The following is a 14,180-nucleotide window of genomic DNA, read 5'->3' as shown; positions in this document are numbered from 1 at the left end:
AATTTAGCAAGAGTAAATTACAATTGATTTTCAAAGAAATTGCTTGTTCTCCTTCCCTTCCTCCACTGTGCCACACACACACAGCTGCCTTTGCCTTTGTCACAGCCAGGACCAACTGAGCACATGTCAAGGAAGATTAAAAAAAAAAAAAAAATGATTGATGAGATAGATGTCCAGAATCACACACACTGTAAGTGTACAACCCAGAGCAGACAGATATACAAATGTACCCAAATCTCCATGCCGTACACAGTATGTGCATGTCTGTATACCTTCCGACAGCCTGTGTGCAAGCCAGCCCACCCCCAGGTCCCTGTGCTTTACGCATCTCTGCCTGTGCCATGCCATCTGGACTCTTACCACTTGATGCAAGATCCTGAAAGAGCACACTCCTAGAAATCTCCCCAAGGACTCTGCAGCCCTAAATGAAATCTTGGACATGAAGAGAAATGGTTAAAAGATCAGAGAAGGCGAGAAATCATCAGAAAGGTTAACAATGGCTGCTTTCACCCCTAATTTCTGATATGGTGATAGACCCCCTTAGAACGTTAATTAGAATGGAAGGAGAGATGAAAGAAATGCCCACGGGACATAATAAATTAGCCCCTTATGCAAATTACCCATTCATTTCCATCACTGACCCAGCTAGTTGAGTCTCTAAATTACAGGAAGTGCTTAGCCTCCTTAACAAAAAATACCAAATGAAAGATTAAGTTTCTTTCTTTTTTTTTTTTTATATGAGGGCTGGGAGGGCTTAAAGCAACAAATATTTCTCACTTCTTTTCCCCTCACAGAAACTCTGAAGAGAGACAGATGAAAATGTGCTAAGGCTGCAGCCACTGACTCCTGCTGCGGGATTTATTAGGCCGTGTTCTGAGACTGGTCAGCCGCCCCTCTAGCTGGAGCCCAGGCTGCAGCACTCAAGGTTCTCCAGGAGAGACAGAACAAGTCAGAGGTCTGAAGAGGTCAAGGACAAGTGAGAGGAGGCAGGTAAATGCCAGGCCCCGGAGAGCCTCGAACAGCAATTTAAAAACAAGCACACACCTCATTTTGCTTGTCATCATTGTTCCTGACAATTTATGTTCCACTGTCCCATAAATTTATGGAACTCTCAGTTTTCTTATCAATAAAATAAGAGGGCTGGACCAGAATGACCTCTAAAAGTCCTGCTAGGGCATCTTTGTTTATCCCTGTCAAACAAGCAGGACCCTTGCGATGGCTTGAGCTAAATACAGTCCTACAGCTTGGATTTCACCTACCAAACTCACTGCCAGATTCATTTTCTTTTTCCTACTCTCATCTTCTTCTTTCCCTTTCTCTTTTATTCTCCACTACCTTCTTTGTATACATTCCGCCAAACCACAGTTTACGAATTCTATATGTATAACATATACATTATATAAAACTGTGTGTGTCTGTATCTGTGTACGTGGTGTGTCAGGATCAAGTTTCCTTGGTATGAAGATTTTCTAGACTTGCTAGAAACAAAGACAACAGGGTACATAAAGATGTAAGATTCAAGGTACAGACTCTTCAAGGAAGAGCAGAAATCTGGTCAAAGCCAACCTAGTCCACTGCCTTCCTACTGTCACAGGCACACGTGGCCTCTAGGAAGGGTGGACACTAGCCCAAGTCCCCCAGCTAGTCAGGGTTAAAGCTAGCAGATTCCCACCTCCTGGACCAACAGCATTCTTCGAACCAAATCTGCTCCACTTGACACCTTCTCTTGAGAATTTGGCACTGCGTCTCAGACAACAAAAAAACAAGGTGCGGGGTGTCCTTTGGAAAGAACGAGCTTCAAGTCGAGAAATGAAAAGGCGACAGAAAGAAATACTTCAGGAGACTAAAGAGAAGGAATGAGGACAGACATATTGGCTATAAATAATTTTGCACCTTGTAACAATCTTCAGCTCATGCAATTACCTGTCACTCACTGATGTTTTATCGCCCTTTTCTAAAACAGGACCTCCAGTAACTCTACGCAAAATATTTGACTGTCTGCCTTCCCAGCCTTCACCAGTGCACGTAGGCCTCTGCCATAAAGAGTCAGAGACCACAACGTCCTATTGCTTTTCATAAAACTTATTGAGGTTCACATTTAATCTAAATAATATAATGTTGCCTGGAGGACATGATCAGTGACACAGAAAGACAGAGTTTCCTCAAGTCATCAGGCAGGTAATGAGCAAATACGGAGAGACTAAAATAAAAGGCAGCGTGGTCTTTACACACTTGTTTACAAGTTCAAAGACCCTAAAAGGCTCCTATGTCTGCTTAGATTGGTTATCCTCTCCTTTCTTTTTGAACCTGTTTGTAATTCCACATTGTTATGCCATAAAAGTGGGCCGCCTCAGGGGCAGGAAAGGAAGACTAAAACCCAAAGGTAGTGGTCTGTGAAAGTGAACCTTGAGTGTTTTTAGCAGAGCTTTCGAAGGCGGAAGTCTCTTCCCTGTCTAAGGCATGCCCTTCGCAGGGAGCAGTAATTCTTCTGCTGTGGGGCACTGGGGAGATTTATGGGGTGAGGTGGGAGAAAGGGAGTCAGTGAAGCTGAGAAGGGAAAGCTGATCACAAGAATCCTTAAGTACAGGAAGAGATTGCTTCCCTCCTACCAAGGAAGAGCAGCAGCAGGAACTTGAGCAGAGCCCCCAGAAAGGGCCTGCAAACCTCATGCTTAGTTAGTGAGAGGCAAGGCGTCCTCCAGAGCCTTGAAGATAGAGACAGATTTATCAGGCTCAGCTGAGGGTTCAGGATTGCTACCCTCTTCAGTCACTGATTGGGGAATGGGCTGTTGGAGAAGCTGGTCTCCGAGTCTGAAGGGAGCCTACAGCAAAGTCTCACCAATGCGTTCAAGGTGAGGAAGAGTTATAGAGGACCAAAGATGTCCAAGGCACTTGTGCTAAAAATTTTACATAAAGCGTCATTAACCCTCAAGAACCTATGACATTGATGCAATCATCCCGATACTATAGCCAAGCTTTGGCCAGAGCCAGGAGTCACCTGGGTGGGCGAAAGCCCAGGGTATGTGTCTAGCTGGTCACTGTGCCCTGTCTATGACAGAGTGTGTGTGTGTGGGGGGGGACAGAGACTGAGCATGAAAAGTTTGTGAAGTAAGACAGGTGTTGCCATCAGGTCATCAAGGTACCTGGCAATGAAGAGGCCAGGTGATGCTAGGAGAAACCAGACCCAGGCTGATGAGTGTCAAGGCTGATGCAAAGCTCAGACAAAAGACAAGACGGTAACTAGAGGACTGGAGGCAGGCAGTACCAAGGAGGACTGGCTGTCTCCTGTCTCCTCAGAGCCTGGAGACAGTCCTGCTGACGGCTGAAGAGGATCCCACAGTTTATTGTGTAACACACCGGGCATCCAATAACACCACTGTATAAGATAAGAGACTCAGGAAGAAAGAGTTCAGGGAGAAAAGAGGGAGGGATGATGAGATACAGTTTGGGCATGCTAAGTTTGAGGTAACAGATACAGCTAGATGGTCCCATCCAGAGCTCAGCAGGGAGAGACTGTTTTAGGTGCTCAAGTATGAGAGAAGGCTCTGAGTCACCCATATACCAGGTAGCTGGGGTCCCTGGAATGGATAAGGTGTGTCCAGAGCACACAGCGAAAAAGACAGCTATCCTCCCACTCAGCAATGCCCTGGCAAATCTCAAGCAGTGTGGTCCTGGCCAATTCACTTACCGTCTCTGCAAGAGTGTTCGTTAAAGCAGAGGACTGATGGGCCTAGGTCTCTGAGGACTCTGCCCTGTCAATCCACCTGTGGTCAACACAATGTCTGCTCTGGATCAGAAAGGGTGCTGGGTGCTGAGTAGACACAGAGCATCAGAAGCAGTCACCGACTTTGAATGGGAAAGACAGACACATAAGTAAGTCCTCTCAATGTGCTGTGATTAACAGTTATCATAAAAGTAAAAGTGCAGGAAACAGTCCTAAGTGAAGGGCCTGTCTGGGGGATTTCAGCAAGACCTACAGAGAGGAAAGATGACTACAGTCTTAAAGAAGTATTAGATGCTTCTAAAGCAGCCAGGCACCAGAGCAGAGGCCCAGGAGGGCAAACAGACGGAGTACACAGGGACGGGTTTGATTGAGGGAGCTTGAATGAGAAGAGCTTGGGGCTTCCGGAGTGGTGAGATTAGGCCACAAAGGGCCTCCAAGGTCTGCTAAGAGTGAGCACAGACCAGAATCAGTAACAGGGAGCTACTGGGGCTCTAACACACAGCATCAGCACCATCAGAGATGGTTTTCAAGAGCTGGGCAAAGGGCAGCGAGATAGATCTGAGATTAAGAGTATGAACTGCTCTTATGGAGGACTGGATTTTTGTTCTCAGTACCCATATCAGGTGGCTCATAATTGCCTGTAACTCCAACTCCAAGAGCTACCACATCCTTGTCTGGCCTATTGGATGCCCACATGTATGTGTACATATGCACACACAGACACAGACATAAACACCTTAAAATATTTTAAAATTAAATCAAGAATGGAGTGAACAGGATGGGACCCCCATCCTACAGCAAGAACAGCAAAGCTGTACTGAGACTCTAGTGATCCACAGATGATGTTATAAGACTCTTCTCCAATGGGCCAAGGTTGAAACAGGGCTTTTTTAAAAGCAGTGACATAAAGATTAAATAACAAGCACAACTAATTATGTACAACCTTATCCAGAAATCCAGACTCAAGACAGCCTGGGCACATCTCATTCCTGGGTTAAGCCATTCCCAATCACACAGGCACTAAAGTGAAAGTCCCAGTATTTCTGGAAATGTCTGAGACATCTGTAAGGTCTGTGAGGGGAGGGATGGCAGACACTGTCTGGGTTGTCATCTCTCATCGAGTCATCTGCAGAAGTCCCAGCTCTGACACACCTCTTTCCTCACAAACTCTCCACCTGACTCTTACACGTGGAGAGCCCAGCAGCTCGTGACTATTTCTAAAGTGCAAACTCCTGATGAACATACAAACCCTTGCAGCTTCTTTTACTTTTTCTGCCCCGGAGGGGTTTTATGCCTCCCTCCACTCTTAGGCTTCTCTTGGAACCCACTGAACTTCCAAATTTTCTCCATGCATAACTCTCCTTTTCTGGAGAGTCAAAGGAAAGAAATGCCAGCAGGTTCACCATCCTTTAATGTCCATTTCTAGTTACTGCAGTTGACTGAACCCTTGTGGAGAAAACAGGAAGTAGATCAGAAGTTAACAGGCAGAGGGCTGTAACCAAGAGAGAAGGGCAGGTGGAGCACTGTATGATGAAGTCTAGTGTCTGGACCTCTATGTGCACACACAGCTCTGATCTCTGGGCTCCCAGGAGACTCTTCATGTCTTCCCATCTATGTCAACATTTTGCCACACTGGCTCATTTTCTCCTTTGTGTAATGTAGGCCCCACACCTTTGGAAACCACACTGGCAGAGTCCATAGTCAACATACCTCCTCAAGTTCTTTTGCATGCCTCAGAGACCAGAGACTCCCACAATCAAATTTTCGTGCCAACTGTCCACTAAAATCCTGGCCTGACTCAGCAGCTCCAGTTCCCTTCCACAGCTCAGGCTTCAGAAGAGAAAACAGTTTTAGATTTTATCTTATTGTTGTACTTCCCTTTCTTGTCCCTGCCGGGCCACATGTAGTATCTCCACAAGGCCTTTTACCCAGTTAGCAAGACAGCTTGGGTCTGAAGACTCCAAAGAAAATGTAAACAAACATGTCTTTGAGGGGGCCAGGCATGCTTCTGTGTGTACAGATGAACTCAGCCATATCTGTGTGTTAGAGGCCAGAGATCCGTGCTGGGTATCTTCCCATAACTCTCTCCACTTTTTTTTTTTTCTGATACAGAGTCTCTCACTGAGCCTGAAGCTTGGTGGCTGGCCGGTCTGGCTAGCCACAGAGCTCTCTGGGTCTGCCGGTCTCAGCTTTCCCCTCCTCAACGCCGAGGTTATAGATGTGCATCACTGGCTCCAGCTTTTGTGGGGGTGCTGAGGACCCACACAGCTCTTCATATTCATTCAGCAAGCACTTAACTCACGGAGCAATCTTCCCTCCAGGACTTTCAAAATGTGGCTTAGTCTGTCGGAAGATTCAGCTGCTGCTTCTATGTGGATAAACACACTCTTCACACCAGACCGTGTAACCCAAACATGGGATCCCTGATGGCTACCTTCGTGGTAGGGCTCAGAGACTCTGCTGTCCTGGCTGCCTCAGAGACATGCCCTACACAGAACATACTCTACAAACTCAGACTCCAACTGTGAAAAGCTACATTTATCATTCTGCTTTTCCAGCCTCCATCTGACAGAGGCCACACTGGCTAATGTGCCATATTCAATGACTCCAAACCCCTCAAGGCTCCATCTGGCTTTACTACACCCACTTAAGGAACACAGTCACTGTCAAAGGTCAAAGCTCTCTGGGGCTAGAACCTAAGTCCAATGCCCTCGAGATACCAAATGCAAGCTCTAAACAAAGCCTTCCTGCCTCTGCTTAATTCATTAGGACTTTTAGGTGCTCAACAGGATGGATCTCGCACTTCGGGATCCTGTATGCTGTGAAAATAGATGTGACTGAGTTTGTTTATCCAGTAGAATAGGAGAAACGTGGTCAATAAAGAAGATTTTTCTGATACTCATTAAGGGAATTTAGATACGTTGGTGATGCTCAGGAATGCCCTTGCTCTTCCAGAGGTGGTACGGGGGCTCGGGAGCAGGCGGAGAGATTCTGGGGAGATCTCAGTCTTCCTTCAGTACTGCAGACTGGAGAACACTTACTCCAACTGCCTCATTATTCCAAGGAGAGATTTTTGACACGGCATCAGACAGGAACCTATGCAAAGCCCATACATAGCTCACTGCAATTGTGAAATTAAAATCAAAATGGCCATTGGTGGGAAGTGATGGTGATGGTCTCAGGGCAAGCAGCAGGTAGGAGGTGTAGAGGTCAGGCTCCCAGTACCTTATCTGTTACACCCTGTCTTAGTCCCTTCACAATACTGTCCATGCATCTCTCCCTCACTGCTTAAGACAATGTCTTTGCAGGGCAGAGAGAACAGTCAAGATTTAGAGTCTGAATTACTATAAAATTCAAGAGAACACGAAGGTCCAGAAACAAAACTTATAGTCTCATATCTTAACACACACACACACACACACACACACACACACACACACACACACACACACACACACACACGGGGTGGGAGCAGAGATAGAGACACAGAGAGAGTTTTCCTTTAAACCAAAAGACCAAAGGGAAAATCATATAAAGAAGTGCATCTCGAGCTTCATGTATCCATGAAAGACCTATCCAGGTGGATCTTGCTAAAAGCCAGATTCCGAGTCAATAGTTTGGATGCAAACTGAGATTCTAACTTCCACATTAAGGATGCCAGTCTGTGCCAACAACGGGTAGATCAAAACAAAACACCTTACTGTGCTTAAATACTGTGTACCCTAATAAAATTTGCCTGAAGATCAGAGGACAGAACAAGCCACTAGATTAAACATACAGGTCAGGCAGTGGTGTCACACACCTTTAAGCCCAGTACTTGGGAATCACACACCTTTAATCCCAGCACTTGAGATCTCTTGCCTTTTCTTAGAAGCACACATGCCTTTAATCCCAGGAAGTGATAGCTGGGCGGAGAAAGGGATATAAGGTGTGAGGAGGTGAGGAGACAGGAACTAGAGGCTTTTCAGGCTGAGGATGTGAGGTAAGATGTGGCAGTGGCTTGTTCCTTGGTCTCTCTGATCTTTCAGGATTTACCCCAATATCAGGCAACAGGTTTTTACTATAAGACCATTTAGGATTCATGTAACACCTTACAATCAAACAAATCTGGCTTTGAATGCTGATTCTTACATTTATGAACTCTGTGATCACATGCTAGCTCCCACCATCCCCGTGCCTCAATCTGCTCATCTATAGACTAGAAACAACGCCTAAAATGCACATGATGGTGTGAGTCAGTGATGAGAAGCTCCAGACACAATGCTTGGCATATAGCAAGGGCTCAGTAAATGTCAGCAGCTGCCTCTAAGATTCACAAGGACCAGGATGATGGCTGGCTCACTGCCAAAACCACAATATGGAGAACACAGTAGTTGTCCAGTGGCTATTTGGCCAGTGAGTGCACATACCACACACACAGTATCAACATGTACACACTCCCTTGGTTCTGTGCCTTTCTGCATAAAAGCCTAAGGCATCAAAAACACCAGAAGATTCTCACCAACAAGCCACCACCTCGCAGAATCAGATTCAACACTAACCATCGTGTTTAACTATCAAGACTCTTGTAATTTGCGGTGGTTATACGTACTTGAGAAATGGCTTAACTGCAAATAAATAAAGACAGCACCAGTCTGGAACCTGTATTTCATTAAGAGAAATTACTGCCTTCCCTATTATATGTGGGCTGTCTGAATGCAGATGTTATGGAAAAATAAAAACAAAAACCCAAAACCCTTAATTCTCAAACTTCAGTTCGCTTCCAAACCAAATTCAGAACTGCAAAGAAAGTCCAAATAAGTCAAGAGTAACAAGACTAAATTTTAAAGGGCCATTGGAGCAGAGGTGTAGTCTCTCAGAAGGGCAGGCACTTGCTCAGGACAAGTAAGAAAGAGAAGGATGTAAACAAACAGAAGAACATCAACGTTTAAATCACAGGCAGTCAAGTTAGTCTGCCCACAATCCCTCAACAGTTTGAGGTTATCTCCACTGTTTCCTGAAGACAGTGGCGACAGAAGAGCAAATCCCACCCCACAAAGGCACTGTGTAAGGTATGAGGCAACAAGAACATGACTGCCACCTCAGACACAAGCCGCATTCCCTTTGCCAAGAGTTGGCCAATCATATTTTATTGTTTAAAAAAGAAAAACCCCAGTCACCTCCCTCCAGACTCTTCCAAACCACCACACCACATCACTTCACTGAGAACTACTCTTCTCTCGCATGTGCATTGCTAGGCATTCCGCCTGTTCATTATCATCACCCTACCTCCGATTTCCCAGAAACACTCGCCATCCGATACAGCATGTGAGAGCTCAAGAGAAGGCAAGCCAGCAGATCCAAGCTGGCAAAGGGATTGCAGTGGAAGTATGAATCAGCTTACCTGATATGAACGGGACTGCCCGGAATATATCTGACAACCTGCTGTTAACTGGCTCATACGGGGAATCTTCCAGTAGATCATTTCCTAGAAATGACAGGAAGATTAGGCTCAGCTCTGGAAAACAGGCATATTTCAAATAGTGTTTCACCGCTCAGTTGGAACCCCTAATCATGTTATGACTGTGTACCTAGAAGATGCTGAAACTCTCAAAGATTTCATATGTATGTTTGGGGACATAATTATTCCTTTTTCATTCCTCTGCCTTTGCTGTCCTTGCTCTCCCCAGAGTGCATTGAAAATACTGGAGCACAACCCAGCCTGAGCTTGCCAGGAAAGTCTCCCACTCTGCAAAGGAATCGAAATCTGGGAGGAAAGAACCAGTGACGTCACAAACTTTGCTTGCCTCCAGGAACCAATGGAAGAAAGGTGACCCAGGAGAGGCCCCTATTTCTGTTAGCTCCCCCAAACCGAGGCATATAACCTGCAAGCAGGAACACTGGCTGTTCTTAAGATCATTTCTAAAAGCAGGTTTTCATGACTAGATTTTAGAAGTGGCAGCTGACAGTTCAGTGAGTCTCGGTGAAGAATGAAGGTATGGGATCCGTGTGGTGCATTTACAGACTCCCTAAGTCCCATCGGAATGGGCAGTTGTGACTGTTACTTGTGTGCTAACCATGGTTAAACCTCAGCAGCTGGTCCAAAACTCAACTAATCTCAGATGACAAATGGTTTCTCACACATGAATGTTTGAACCGGTGTTTTTGGGGGTGAAGACAGAGCAGAGTTCTCTGGCCCTGCAATATCATGTCGTAAGGGAATAAAGAAGGAAAACTCCAGGCAAGATGCAGGCAGGCCTTTGTATCCTTACTCTCTAAAAACAGTGAAAGCTCCAGGCTGGCAGAGAAGTGGGTTCCTTAGGTAGCATTTAAGGGGTCCCCACTCTGATGTTCTGACTGGGTTTCAGAAAGGTCAATGGGATCCCAGGGGTGCCCCCACCCCCTCGTGGATCTTCCAACAATACTGCTCAGCTGCAACCAACACCAGCTGCTGCTGTCCCTAGGGGCCAATGAAAGGTCCTCATTCCGCAGCTGGGAGAAGAGAGTGGAAGATGAGATCAGCCGGCTTAACCCCAAGACCAACTGGACTGAGGTTGCCTCCTGACTTCGGAGAGGAACCCCGGCATGCTGGTGGGGGCGGTTGATGCATACCCTGCAGGCTCTGATACATGCTCCAGTAGATGCGCAGACAATTCTTCTCTTTCTTCATGCCCCGCTTGCAGCGGCAGTTGTAGAGAGACTTTTGCTTCAGGGCCTCCATGGCGTTGCGGCACTCATCCTTGGCCTCGAGACCAGATGCCAGGCTGAAGTTGGTTTCCTTCCCCGCCACGCACTGCCTTAGTGTGCGGTACTTGGTGCTGCAGCTCTGTTCCTTCAGGCACTGATCACTGGCTTTCACGCAGTCCAAGCGGTCCCCACCACTCACCTCGGCGGACAGCAGCAAATCTACGGAGTGAATGGAAGAAGCCTTGAGTGCAGCTGGCTAATGGGGACCCTGATTCTAGGTCCCAGAAGGGGCGAGAGAGGAATCACACGCCCTGGAACATGATAGCTCCACCATCGTTAGTTATGAGGGGCAGACTAGGTAGGAAGCTGGTCCCTGGCCCACCAAGGAAGGTAGTAACAGCTTCTGCTGCCAGCCTTTGCGGGATTTGCTGAGGATCCTGCACCGCCCCAGCGCCCCAAAGCAGAAGCGGCCCTGAACCGCTGGCTGCCCCGCCTCCCCGGGCACCTGGGGCCGCAGTCTCTCGGCTAGCCAGTCCGCCGCAGCCCAAGGGTCCTCCGCTGGAACGCTTGGCACCCGTAGCGAGCTTGGTGAGAGGCAGGCGAGTGGCAGTCTGCCCCGCGGGTGCGCTGAGACGTTATTCCCAAAAAAGTTTTCCATTCCAAGTTTCCTCTCTCCCGACCCCAGTGTTTTTCGACCACACTCCACCTGCCGGAGCGCCTCAGCGAGCTCTTTGTGACTTCCAAGGGGACCTACGCGTATGTCCCGGGGTGAAGGTCTAGGACCCCTCAGATCCCCATCAGGCTAGATTTTTTTTTTTTTTTTTTTTTTAAACACAGCAAAATAAAACCAACCGCGCCGAGTTGCGCTGCCACGGCTTCCCAAGCCCAGGGACCCTCGAACCTCTTCACTCCCTAGGGAAACTTCTTCCACCCCCATCCAAGGCACCCACGCCCCAGTTCTGGAGTGGCCTCTGCAAGGGACCTTTTTTGAAAGATTGTGGGTGAAAAAGCCAGCGGCGGCCTCTACTTACCCAGGAGTGGCAGCGCGAAGTACAGAGTGGCCAGAAACATGGTGCCGGCGCGCAGCTGGTCCCCGCCCCCCAAAATCCAAAGCCGCCGCTGGGTCTCGCAGGGAGAGCTCAGCGTGCAGCGATTCCCGGGCGACCGCACTCCTCTGGCCACTCAAAGTTCAGCTCCATCCAGGGTGAGAGGAAACTCCCCGTCGCTCTGCCGCCCACTGCAGCCAGCGACTCAGCCCCAGGCGGGCGCGAGGGCGGGAGGCGGACCCGCTTTAGGGGTTCAGTTCCGACCAAACCTGGAAGGGAGAGAGCGCTTTGAAATGAGAGCCCGGAGTGCGGAAGCCTCCCGCTCCCACCTCTCTCCCCTCCCCCGCTCCCGCCTTGGGGGACTTCTCAACGCAACCCCCACTCGGGTCTGAGAGCGGGGGTGGTGGGAGTGCATCTATTCCGGGCGTGGGGAGGCTCCGGAACCCGCGGTTTGGGGCTGGAGAGGTCTGCTAGGGCTCCCAACGTCCAAAGCCGGAGGCTATCCCGCACAGCCCAAGAGGTTGAACTGAACGCAAGCAAATAAATAAGCATTACTTTCCGAGCAAGCGCCGGAAGCAAGCTGGCGCTGCCCGGAGTCGGAGCCTCGGCGGCGAAGGCTCCTTAGCCAGCCCCGGCTGGACCGAGACCCTGCTCCGGGAAGTTGGCCGCCGTCCCTGGCTCCTGCCCGACCACTCGCTGGCTCGATTGTAAGCGTTCTAGCTCCTCTGCCTAGGGCCCTCTGCATTCCGGCCACCAATCGCCACCTCTGTCGCCGACACCACCGCCCCCGGGCTAGCCTCTTTTCCCAAGCAGTCCCGCAAGAAGAAACGGACATCCCGCCTGAAGCTGAAACCTGGCTTCTGCGCCCCTACCCTACCCGCCACGCATCCTGGGCTCCTTCCCAGACATCAGTGCCTTCACCCGCACTTGCCCAGCGCCCGAACTCCTGCGCATCCACACCACTGCCCCGGGAGAGCGAGCTAGCCCGCAGCATCTGCACGCCCCAGCAGGTGCAGCCCCGCACCACTAGCGCCCCCCTGGCCCCAAAGTTGGAGGATGCCAGCAAAATGGAAAGGGGTGGCTGAAGGGGAGGTAGCGATGGGTTTTCAAGTGGAATAAGAAAACTCTAAATGCCACCAACCTGGACTGAACTGACCCGCGTCCAGCTGCGGCGAGTAGCTAGTGTTTATTTATTCTTTGGGGGTGACCCGCCCCCTCTTTCCTTTTCCGGGCTCACTTTCTCGCGCTAGAGGGAAAAAAGATGCCATAATCTGCCACAGCTTGGAGGACAGAGTTGGCCAGGACGATTTCCGAGCAGACCTCCCCTCCCCCCGCGCCCTGCCCAGGCTCAGTGCCCGTTAGGGATGTCAGCGGTTATTGGAAGCGGTGGGAGGGTAGTGTGCCCAGATTGGTTTTGGCCAAAGGACCCTCAGCCTGCTTCTGCTCCGGTCGCCCGGCAGCGCAGAGCCAGCTCCTCCATGAAGCGCAGCTCTGCTGTCCGCCACAGTAGACTTACAGGCTGACTGGCGGTGGGACCCAAAGCCAACAGGCACGCAGGCGTAGGACCCGCCGCCGCCGCCGAGACTGCACACCCCCCACCTTTCAGTGCACAAGGACTCTTTCTTTAGTGCAAAACAGCAACCCATCCAGACCCTTTAGAACACAAAGTTGTTGTTTTTTTTTTCTCTCCACGTCATTGGCGGTTGTGACTCAAGACTTGGCACATTACAGACTCACTCAGACCTAAGCCCCGAGCAGCGATCTTGGGATGCGCCCACCCATAGATCCATGCCTGTGTGAGCCTACGCACCTCTCTCCCAGCTCGGACAGCGAGACAAAGCAAAGCCCCCAGCCCCACTGCACTGAAGTCTGGTCAGACCCAGCTTTAGACAATTTATAAGGTGACCTCCATCTTGACTGTTCCAAGAGTAAATTAAAAAAAAAAAAATTGTATAAGCAGAACACATCCATAGTCCCCAACCCCAACTTCAAGAGTCGCCCCAGCGATGCTGCTGAAGTGACATCCGCTGTCCCTTCGGGTTCCAGAGATCTGTCTAGAGTACAGTCTGCAGTGGTGGGTAACCAGCTCGCTGCTCGGGGCTTGTATTGGAGATCTTTTCTGTGTCCAAGTTCATCTCTCAGGAAAATCGAGTTTGAATCAAATCTATGAGCCCAGCTGTCAAATCTGCAAACCCATCACCACAGACAATGGGCCGCCAAGAAGGACAGAAAAGAAACGCTCTTTTTGATCCAGGGGGTTAATTGAAAAGGGCACGGGCTTTAGTTTAAGTTTGAGGCCGGGTTGTAAGGGCAGGGAAAAGAGGAGGAGGGATGGGTCGCTCTCCATTCAAGAACACACCAGCCAGGCGTGCCCTTCAGCTGTGGTGGCTGAGAGTGTGGCGCTGTGCATTGTTTGGAGTCCTCAAAGGGTGTCTGCGCCTACGTGAGCTACCGAAACCCAGGGGACATCCCGCTGGTCCTAGCTCCTCCTTTGCTTTGCGCCATGTTCCTCAGGGGCAGGTATGAAGTGGCTGGTGCCTTCACCAGGAATCCCTCCTCCAGCATCACAGTCAGTCACACCAGACACAGATTTCCAGTTCAATGTATCAGTTTACACTTGGTAGTTGAATAAACAAAGAAAGCATATGTCACATTTTCGCGACAGATGGTTCAATCCAAGGGCTACTTAAGTTTTTTCTCTATCGATAGCCAGAAGTTTGCAGTGCAGAGTACCGTGGGGAGATG

The 14,180-nt window shown here is 49.3% G+C and overlaps 1 protein-coding gene across 4 annotated transcripts in view; it reads right to left on the bottom strand.

The window, feature by feature from the left end:
* Gfra1 (GDNF family receptor alpha 1) overlaps nucleotides 1-12,989 on the bottom strand; it is a 218,823-nt gene extending 205,834 nt beyond the window's left edge. For 2 of the 4 annotated variants that reach the window (XM_028880979.2, XM_028880983.2), the window contains exons 1-4: nucleotides 12,313-12,507; nucleotides 11,421-11,704; nucleotides 10,315-10,608; nucleotides 9,107-9,190 (exon numbers count right to left, since the gene is read on the bottom strand). In XM_028880979.2, the coding sequence (XP_028736812.1) occupies nucleotides 9,107-9,190; nucleotides 10,315-10,608; nucleotides 11,421-11,460 (418 nt within the window). In that variant the 5' untranslated portion in view covers nucleotides 11,461-11,704; nucleotides 12,313-12,507. Of the gene's footprint in view, nucleotides 1-9,106; nucleotides 9,191-10,314; nucleotides 10,609-11,420; nucleotides 11,705-11,990; nucleotides 12,101-12,312; nucleotides 12,508-12,576 lie in introns of those variants that run through there. The other 2 variants (XM_028880981.2, XM_028880982.2) reach the window with 2 other exon arrangements.
* Between the last annotated feature and the right edge of the window lie 1,191 nt (nucleotides 12,990-14,180).

This window comes from Peromyscus leucopus, chromosome 1 (assembly GCF_004664715.2).
Source record: "Peromyscus leucopus breed LL Stock chromosome 1, UCI_PerLeu_2.1, whole genome shotgun sequence".
Classification (NCBI taxonomy): domain Eukaryota; kingdom Metazoa; phylum Chordata; class Mammalia; order Rodentia; family Cricetidae; genus Peromyscus; species Peromyscus leucopus.
Note: the sequence above shows the minus strand (reverse complement) of the source record. Positions and strands in the feature narration are given on the sequence as shown.